The sequence below is a fragment of the Clarias gariepinus genome, chromosome 22 (genome assembly GCF_024256425.1).
Source record: "Clarias gariepinus isolate MV-2021 ecotype Netherlands chromosome 22, CGAR_prim_01v2, whole genome shotgun sequence".
NCBI classification, from domain to species: Eukaryota; Metazoa; Chordata; class Actinopteri; order Siluriformes; family Clariidae; genus Clarias; species Clarias gariepinus.
The window spans coordinates 11,758,772-11,768,188 of NC_071121.1; the positions used below are offsets into that span (position 1 = coordinate 11,758,772).

At 40.4% G+C, this 9,417-nt stretch overlaps 1 protein-coding gene across 1 annotated transcript; it reads right to left on the reverse strand.

Moving 5' to 3' along the window:
* Positions 1–260: 260 nt before the first annotated feature.
* Positions 261–6,227, reverse strand: ttc34 (tetratricopeptide repeat domain 34). The gene is made up of 7 exons (XM_053482545.1): positions 4,477–6,227; positions 3,296–3,518; positions 3,016–3,208; positions 2,503–2,669; positions 1,975–2,248; positions 1,615–1,829; positions 261–866 (listed from the first exon to the last, which is right to left on the reverse strand). Exons 1-7 carry the CDS (start codon positions 6,225–6,227, stop codon positions 330–332), a joined length of 3,360 nt encoding a protein of 1,119 aa, XP_053338520.1. The 3' UTR covers positions 261–329.
* Positions 6,228–9,417: the final 3,190 nt, after the last annotated feature.

Sequence of the window (9,417 nt, forward strand, 5' to 3'; positions counted from 1 at the left end):
GTAAATCACAATGTGAAACCAATTGTGTTTTTTTCATATTTCTGAATAGAAATTTACAGTTAAATTAACACGACACTGGAATCTTATTTTTATGTAAGATTAATGAGTGCCCAACAGATTTAAGCAGTTTTTTTTATTACATGCTAGCATTCATGGATGAATAACCATTTATTTACATAAAACAGCATAAATCAAAAGGAATAAGGAATAGAAAATGATCAATCTTCTGCTAACAATTTATTCACATAAAACAGCATACCTCAAAAGGGGTAAAAAATAGAAAAATGTTTAAAACCTAGAAACCCTTATAACATGTGCACAAACAATACTTAGTGTACATTACATGTTCCAGAGACTTCGCGTTTAATTCTGGTTTTGAGACGACGCAACTCAGCATGGTTGTTGTCTACCCTCAGGCCACTTTCTGTAAGGTGCCAGGCCTTGTCCAGCTGCTGCTCTCCATAATTCTGCAGAGCAAAGCGTAGAAAGAGTTCAGCCAGGCAATGTCGTCCTGGTCCAGCCTCAACACACAGCAATGCTTGTTCTGTGTGTAGCTCCAACGCCTGAGAGAAGTCATTTACAGCCAGCTCATCCCGGGAGCATGTCAACAGACTGCAGCCCCGTCTGCACAGATCCTCAGCCTTAACCTTGGCCTCTTCACTGCTGTCCTGACTGTGGGAAAGTATGACCTTATCCAGATCTGACACGGCCTGTTCATTGAGACCCAGTTGTGTGAGACATGCTGCACGCTGACGCAGGTGCTGGAACTTTGTACCACCTGACGCTTGCACAGCCACAGTGAGTAAAGCCACCGCATGCTCCCACTGGCCAGTCTCTGAGACTTTGCTTGCCTCCTGCGATGCTGCCTAGCAAACAAGATACAGGGAAGCAAGGACATCATTTTGGTTTTCTGAGTTGAGATCTACAACATGTATGGAGTGTCTAAGGACAATTTCTTGTAAATGTCTTGCTAATGTCTCATGACAAGTTGCATGTTTTTGTTATTGAAAGGAAAAAAGGAATGCTTTTGGTAGATCTACAGTTTATTCCTGTAAATAGAGTATGTATGTGCTATTCACATATGTGCTACAAGAGAAACTACAGTATGTTGTCTTGTGGACATTCTAAACTAATAAATGTTATTATACAGAGTTTAAAAGCATTCTTGATAGTTTGCCTTCATTTCTGCACAAGTGTCAGTTTGAGGGGCTTGTTAATCTTTTAGTGCAGTTGAGACTGTAGGCAGCAAAGATCATGAAACTACGAATTTTATTATAAATATGACTTTATAAAATAAGAGAAATTGAGTGGCAAGATTACATGTTTGAAAACAGATTTTAGGGGTCGTGTCATTTCTGATCTGATTGGTCAGAAGTTGTTAAATAAAATTTAACAGCATACCTCTGACAGTGCTGCAGGCTAAGATTTACATTACAGGTTTATATTAATTAGAGATGGGAAAAATCGATTCAGTTCTGAATCGTTATTCTTTTGTTTGGCGATTCAAGTATTGCCTTTTGTAAAAAGATTCTTCCTATACTGTTAAGTCCTCTTTACTGTTAGTTTGTTGCTTCTATAAATAAAAAAACACTTTAGTTGAGATTATATTGTTACCTGTGCTAATTGTGTCTTTTGTTGGGGCTTAATGAGAGTCAGAAGGAAGTCTAGCACTGAGGGATCTTTCTCAGTGACCGCACTCAAGCACTTTACTGCTGACTTGTAATTCTTTTTTCGGCCCTCCACCACTCCCCACCTAGCCTGGGCAGAGGCATCACGAGGCTCCTGACCAAAGACCTGCAGGAGGTGCGCACCTGCTGCCTTCAAGTCCCCTAAGACATTAGCATATACACATACCAAAGTTTTGAGCCATCCACAGTCCTAATGCTTCTTATTTGTCTACGCTCTTCATATACACAAAGATCTTGTTTTATGAAAAAAAAAAGTAAGAAAAAGTAACGATACTGCAATTTTCACCTCGTCCAAGCAGACAATCTATGTAGAGGAGATGCCATCTCGGATCCTTATAGTCCGTTTTCATTAGCGTTTCACTAATCAGAAAGGCCTCTTTAAGACAATCTGGATGGCAAGGTATTGGGTTGGTAGACAGAATGGTGGAAAGACTTGCATGACAGTGCTGTTGAAGCCATTCACAGATTAGCTTCCGTGCCCTGTCCTTTAAGGACAGAATCCTTTGAATAACCTCTTCTGCATTAACCCGAAGAGCTGCTAGTATATCTTGTGTTGATTCCTTGGAAGAATTCAAAAAGAGAGCAGCAATTTTCATTCATTACAACTCAGTCTTACAAGTGACAAAAAAAAAACTTGATTTTACCAGTATACAGTACTGTATGTAGAAAATAATATACTGTAAAGGCATGCTTAAAACATTCTCATAAACAAATGTAGGGGGCAGTATTTCCAATGGCAAACAATCCTGCTGCAGGCTTCATTCACTCATAAAGTACAAAACAAAGCATGCAGAGCTCAGTCATTGCACCCCACCTTCTGCTGGTTTAACGTTAGATAAGTGAACCCTCTCCCACACAGAGCTTGCACATGATTCCTGTCCTCCTTGAGGATAGCAGTGAAGTCAAAAATGGCAGTCTTCCTTTGGCCCAGTAAAACATAACACCTGGCTCTCTCCAGTAAGGACTCTGTTGCTTCACCACCTAAAAGGTCAGAGCAATGTAAAATTACCACCATGACGCCATCTTTGGGTTTTAGTCTTAATTGTGGTAAAAGAATGGAAAATGCAAAGAATACTTTAGATTTGGTTGCCTGGGTTTCATTTCAGAAGGGCTTCTTTCTAAAGAAGAAATGTTATAGGAATTGCTTTACGTCAAACAGGTTTTCACTAGATCAGTAGAGTCACTTCCTCTATATACCACAGCGCAGTATTCCCCAGTCAGACAGCCAAAAAAATCATTTACAGACAAGTACTTTCCTTGCTTACTGCTGTACTGCTGCTAAAAGCTTAGTTTTGATTTGATTATTGTACACTCATTTCATACATACCAGAAGCCATAATGCCAATAGAGAGATAGGCTACAGCTTCTCTGATGGCACTTTCCTGTTCTTGGCTATGTAGAATACGTTTTGATGCAGAATAACAGTGTTTCTCTAGGAGTGCCCTGTCCTTTAGAGCTGCCACAGAGAGCAGAGAGCTTAGGCAGCTAGTGTCTCCACAATGGATAAGCTTCTTCAGTAACTGCAAGTCCACAAGGACAATCATTACATGATATTCAAGACACTTTTTAAAGACAATCAAATTTGTTATTAAGCAGCAAGAAGGCACCTGGTTGGCATCATACAGAAAGCCCCGGTGCAGCTGAAGCAGCGCAAGTCTGGCAAGGACTGGTGAGCGAGGAGATGTGTGCTCCATACAGAGGAGAATACGATAAGCCTCCTCAACACGATTTAGTTGGTACAAGGCATCCGCTGCGAGGATCTGGGGCAAGTCAGTATCCTGCTGCAACTCCATCAAGAGAAGGGCAAGTGCATGTACACCTACTGCCATTCTGAATGCAATAATATAAACACAGATTAAATAATATTTGTGATATAAATAACATATGACATGTGGTGCATGAGGTTTATGTGATTGCAACACAGTCATGGTGGCTCCCAAAGCTGTAAACTATACCAATGCAATTTATGCAATTAACAATTGGTTCATGTATTAAATAAATGTAACATGTTTACTATTATGTTAACGTGCACCAGATAAAAGTAAGTGAATAAAATGTCATAATACTGTGTGTACAATTAATCTTTTTTAAGCAAGAAAATATTTGGTGTGCTTATTCTTTCTATCTACTTATTCTTTCTATCCAGTACTGTAGAAAAGTCATTTCTTCATATTTTGCTTCCAAAGAGTCAGACTTAAATAGTCTTCTTGAATAGAAGTTGTACTGTTCCTATTTCTTCCTATTCCTGTGGAATATTTCCCCATGCTTCCATGCTAAACTATTTTGGCTCTCATTATTTAATCTAGTCACTTCACCTGACCCATTTAAACAGGAATGCTTTTGTTCGTTAAGCAAAAAGTGACCCATTAATCATTCAAGCATAAAAGGTATATGGGTGATGCTGAATTATGAATACTTGGAACCGGAGAGGGAAAATAAGGTTGCTACTGAAGTTGAAACATAAACAAACCAATTTTTTTATTGTATCTTCGGGCATTTCACAGTCTTTTGCAATAAAAAATCTGACGCAATTTCTTTAATCTGCAGAAATGAACTGAATTTAATATGCAGATATTAGGGAAACCAAGACTTTTGCACAGTACTATAGGTCTATGCTTGTGTCATTTTTATTAATCATCTAACAGCTTAATGAAAACTATCATGTTGGTTAATGACACTGATTTGATTTTGTTAAGGTTTACAATATAGTGTGCATGTAGATACTGTGTATACTATGAATAGTTCTTCTCAGGATAATATGTTATGTAAGTGTTTAGTAATACCATACCCTTCTTTGTTGATAGTGAAGCCCTCTTTTGTCATCATGGACTGATGGTCTTTTGCAGGTTTGGCAGCTGGCAGGTGATTCTTACTTTGATGCTCCTTGATGGTATTAGATTCTGAAAGATTTTTCTGCACTGCAAACTCTTCCAGCATGGCCCTCCCTTGCTCAAGCAATACAGTGCACAGCAAGCCACGGTAGTTCCACGGCACCAGACACTTGATGGTCAGTGCCGTGTCCTGATGCTGGAGCCGACTCGCCGTGATGTAGTCCAGTGCGGTGAGGTAATGTGTGCCAGCCATCATGCGCAACAGACCCCTCCCACAAAGGGCACGCACACAACTCGGAGGATGAGGAGCACTATGTTCAATCACAGCCTGAAAATCCTCCAGAGCCCCTTGGTGGTCCTCAGAGAGTAGGCGTGAAAAACCACAAAGGACCTGTACTGTGTTCTGGTAGTTTGAAGGGGCAGCTGCAGCAAGCTGGCTGCTGATGGACAGTGCCTCTTTAAACTCTCCGTGTAGGAGCAGACAGTCTGCCAGTCGAACCCGAAGCTCCCGTGAACCTCCGTCATTCTCCAGATGGCACAAAGCTCGAAGTTGGGTAATGACAGAGTCTAGTAGTTCCACACCTGTGCAGGACCGCAGGTCAGATCTCTGGAGAACCGTCTCCCTAAAGTTAGACAGGCCTCTTTCAGCCTGATGCCGCAATTCAAAACGAACCACTGCTGCAATGCCGTTTTCAGAAAACATCCTTTTAAACTGGTACCTTGCCATTGAAGGGTGGACAGCAAACCCTTCAGCAAGGTCCCGGCAAGCTTCACTTACTCGTCCACTTACTGAAAAACAGGCAGCAGCTCTGGCCACGAGTAAACTCGCTTTCCTCTCTGGTGTAGCGCCCATTACAGCCAGATCCACATTTGTTTTTGTATCTGACTGGAATTCAGCTAGTTGCAGAGCCATCGACAAAGCCTCTGCACTTTCATCGAAAATGCCCAAGGAAAATAACACAGCTCCCTGAAGCTCTCTTACTAGGGAGTTCTCAGGTGAAATAGCAACTAAAAATTCTACTGATTCAGAGGGGGGAATATCCTCAGTCTTTTTTTTAGCATTAAGAGGGTCATCCAATTTACAGTCAGCATGGAAAATGTGGAATTTTGGGGCCATGTTTTCAAAGAAAGCTTGAACTATTTGAGGCAAATGTTCCAAATGCCTACTTTTGACCAGTCTCACTGTCTCTGATCTATTTGCAAGGTAAGCTTGCAGATACAGCAGAGGACCTTTGGGATTATTGGGATCTGCTATCAAGCAAGCAAGAGCTCTAGTTAATTCCACAATTACTCGCGTAAGTCCCTCTGGACGAGGCTTTTTTTTTTCCTCCAGAAGAGATGAACATCGGGTGAAGATCTCCTTAGAGTTATGAGCAGCCCCTAGCAGGACCGACTCCATTTTAAAAACTGAAGCAGAAACATTATTGGGACACAAAGTCGATAGGAATACTGCACCCAGTCCTTTGCTAACGTCCTGCATGGGCTTCTGTGTCACTTCATGTCCATCAAGCCAAGCTTCCAGACTTGAAGTAATCTGTTCTATACAGCTACTGTCCAAGCTGCGCATATGGGCCATAGTGGATCCTGCATTGCACCCAAATGCATTCGTATATAGAGCTACAGCTCTCTTAATGTCTCCAGCTGTGTAGATCTTGTCTGCCTTTCTGCACAGCTCCACTGCTTCCAAACCCAGATGGAGGGCATCCATGTTTCTTCTGCTATGCACTTTATTCTAATATTCACATAATATTTCTTCTGTTAGGACAAAACAGAACAAATAAAAACAGTTTTAGTCTTAAGTACACATGAACATGAATATATATATTTTTTAATATATATATATATATATATATATATATATATATATATATATTCATGTTCATGTGCACTTAAGGCTAAAACCTCTAGAACTTCTTGAAGGCTTCCAATCAGAAATGTTTTTGAACCGCTTAATTGTGCAAAACAGAGTGCACCTTTCTAGTAATTAGTGACATATTTTAGCTGGATATACACTGTTAACACAGTGGACATATTATGATGTTCAGTAAACCTTGCATTTAGTACTGTAAATGACACTAACGTGGTAATGGAATATTAGTAGGTGATGTTCATGTATGAGTTTATTAGGAGGAGTTTTCACACTTCAGTCATTTGCTGAGTTAAGAATAGTTCGCCCACTATGCCAGCGACAGTGCCGTAGTGGTGTAATCTAGGTCTGTGATCAGTGATCTGTGACGTAAAGATCCAGAGGATCACTGATTAATTTCCAGTTAGTGCTTTATCTTGGGCAGGGTCACAGTGGATCCTGAGCCTGCCCCAGAAACACTGGTTGTGAGGAAGAAACAAACACAGGATGGTTCACCAGTCCATCACAAGAGGTAGAGGGGGCAGAATTACAGGCACATTATAGTCACAGGACCAAAGTTTATCTATATAGTACACGCATTTAATAAAATGTCCAGTAAATGTAAATCTAAAACCAGGTACAGTGAAACCTCTAATGGCGAGTAACGCGGTTTGCAAATGTTCCGCAAGACAAGCAAAGATTTTTAATCAATTTTGATTTAGAAAACGAACAAGTCGGTTTACGAGTACCGAGTATCATGTATCATGCATTCGTTTCTTGTTTTGACGCAGAGCGTAACGAGATCACAACTGAGCCAATGTTTTTTCTCCCTCTTGTGCAGTGGAATTAAGGGTAATCGTCTTAGTGCACATCTCTTACCGGTATAATCAACATCCGTGCAGTACGCGTGTACTGTTTACTATAACACTGACCACGTGTGTGCGCGCAAAACATATTTTATTAACTGTCTGTATGCGTGTGTGTACAGCGCACGTGTAAAGCAAAAGCAAGTCTTATTAGAGAGGTTAAAAATCCATTTTCTCTCTCTGCTCAAGGGTCAGCCTGCTCTTTGTGTCTGTGCGTGCGTGTTATTGGACACCATGCCACACATATACTCTCTTTTTTAGCTGCTCTACACAAAAACACTACTCTGTCACGATTTTTTTCAAAGGTAAAGTGCAGGTTAATTTGTTTTATTTTTATTTACAGCAGTGATTCCATTAGTGTGTCGCTCAATCGAGTGCCATTAGAGACATTTTTCTTGGTTATTTTTATGATAAAACAGTGTTTCCACTGTGCGTGCGTGTGTGAAAAGAGTGGAGGAAGGCTAATTTTATTTTTACTTAACATTTTGAGTTAATTATTTTTATGTCTTTATTTTTTGTGCTTTGGAAAAAATTATTTGAGGTTTTATTATTTTTTATGGTAAAATTCAATTTGGTTTAAGAGTGTTTTGGAATATAAGCCCGCTTCCGGAACGAATTATGCTCGTAATCCAAGGTTCGACTGTACATTAGCCTTTTGAACCTTCTTCACCGATTCACTCTGCTGCTTTGCAGGCTCCCACATCCAGGTTTATCCAAGACCCCTCTTTTAGGGGATCATTCCATCTGTATACTGTAAATTTGTACCTACGAATCGTTGCTTAGGTACAATCATTAGTAATATGCGGCTCATACTAAAAATTATTTGAAAAAAAAAGGATTCTTTAACTACATACAGTACAGCAGTATATACAGTATGTAAGTCATAACACTACCATCTGATTTCTGCCCCCGGAGGGGATGGTTCTCTTTTGAGTCTGATTCCTCTTAATAGGGCTGAAGTACAGTACTAGTTAACCAGTCATGGAGTCGATATTATCTGTATTGACTGGGAGTTGTTTCAGAATGTCTCAGTCTTGGGCATTGGTCTTGGTCTTATCCAGGAGAGCAAAAGTAGTAATGCTTTCTATCTATTTACTGGCACAATGCCACCTAGTCAAAATAAAGTCTTGGCTTTAAAAAATTTAGCTTTTTTTTTGACTTGCCAATGACTTATCCTTGCCTTCATATTGACTGTATTTTAATTTTGCTTTGACCCTCTTACTACTCTGTTTTGCCTCAGCTAGTCCTACTTTTGGACTTTAACGTCGCTGCCTTGGATGCAGCCCTACCTATAAAGCAGGGGTGTTCCAAATCAAACCTGGAGGGCTTTTTGTTTGGGGATTTTATTAATTTTTTTCCTAAAACACAACTAAATCAGATGGCATAGTGGTTAGCACTGTGGACTTGCACCTCCAGGGTCGAGGGTTTGATTCCCACCTTGGGTCAGTGTGCATGCAGTCTGCATTTTTCCCTTTGCTTGGTGGGTTGCCTCTGGGTACTCTAGTTTTTTCACAGTCCAAAGACATTCAGCTTAGCTTGATTGGCCATATGTGTGTGCTCTGCAATGGATTGGCACCCTGTCTAGAGTGTACACCGCCTCATGCTCGAAGTCTCCTAGAATAGGATCAAGGCCGCAGTAACCCTGTGCACAGAATTAACTATACGGAAGATGAATGAATGAACACCTGACTCAAGTGTTAGTGAATTACAAACTGTGCCGGACGCTGGCTCTCCTGGATTTCCTGGATTCGAACACGTCTGCTCTAAAGGTCTGCACCGCGTATAGTCTCAGAATTCAGCTGGTTTTGTGACATGTCTATTTGTATAAACTTTCTATTAAAAGAAATGAATTGAATGTCAAATGACTGAGGGTGTACTTTCACTCAACATGTAGTGCATTAGTTACAAACAGTGTACAAGGAAGTTTTGATGTAGTGAACACACACTAAGCACAGAGGGCAATTTGGGATGCAGCCATTACTGTAGCCGAAAGAGAAGCATTGCGGTTTTTCAGTCGGGAGTAAAACCACCTCTTTAACCTGCCCTGAAACACAATACGCGGTTTCCATGGATGAAACTTAATAAGAAATCGAAACAAAGTAAGAAGCCTCTTCTAATACAACAGAGACAAAATTTCTTACAGCTGAACAAAGCTGAATATCCAGCAAGTCTGATGCTCACCTGTT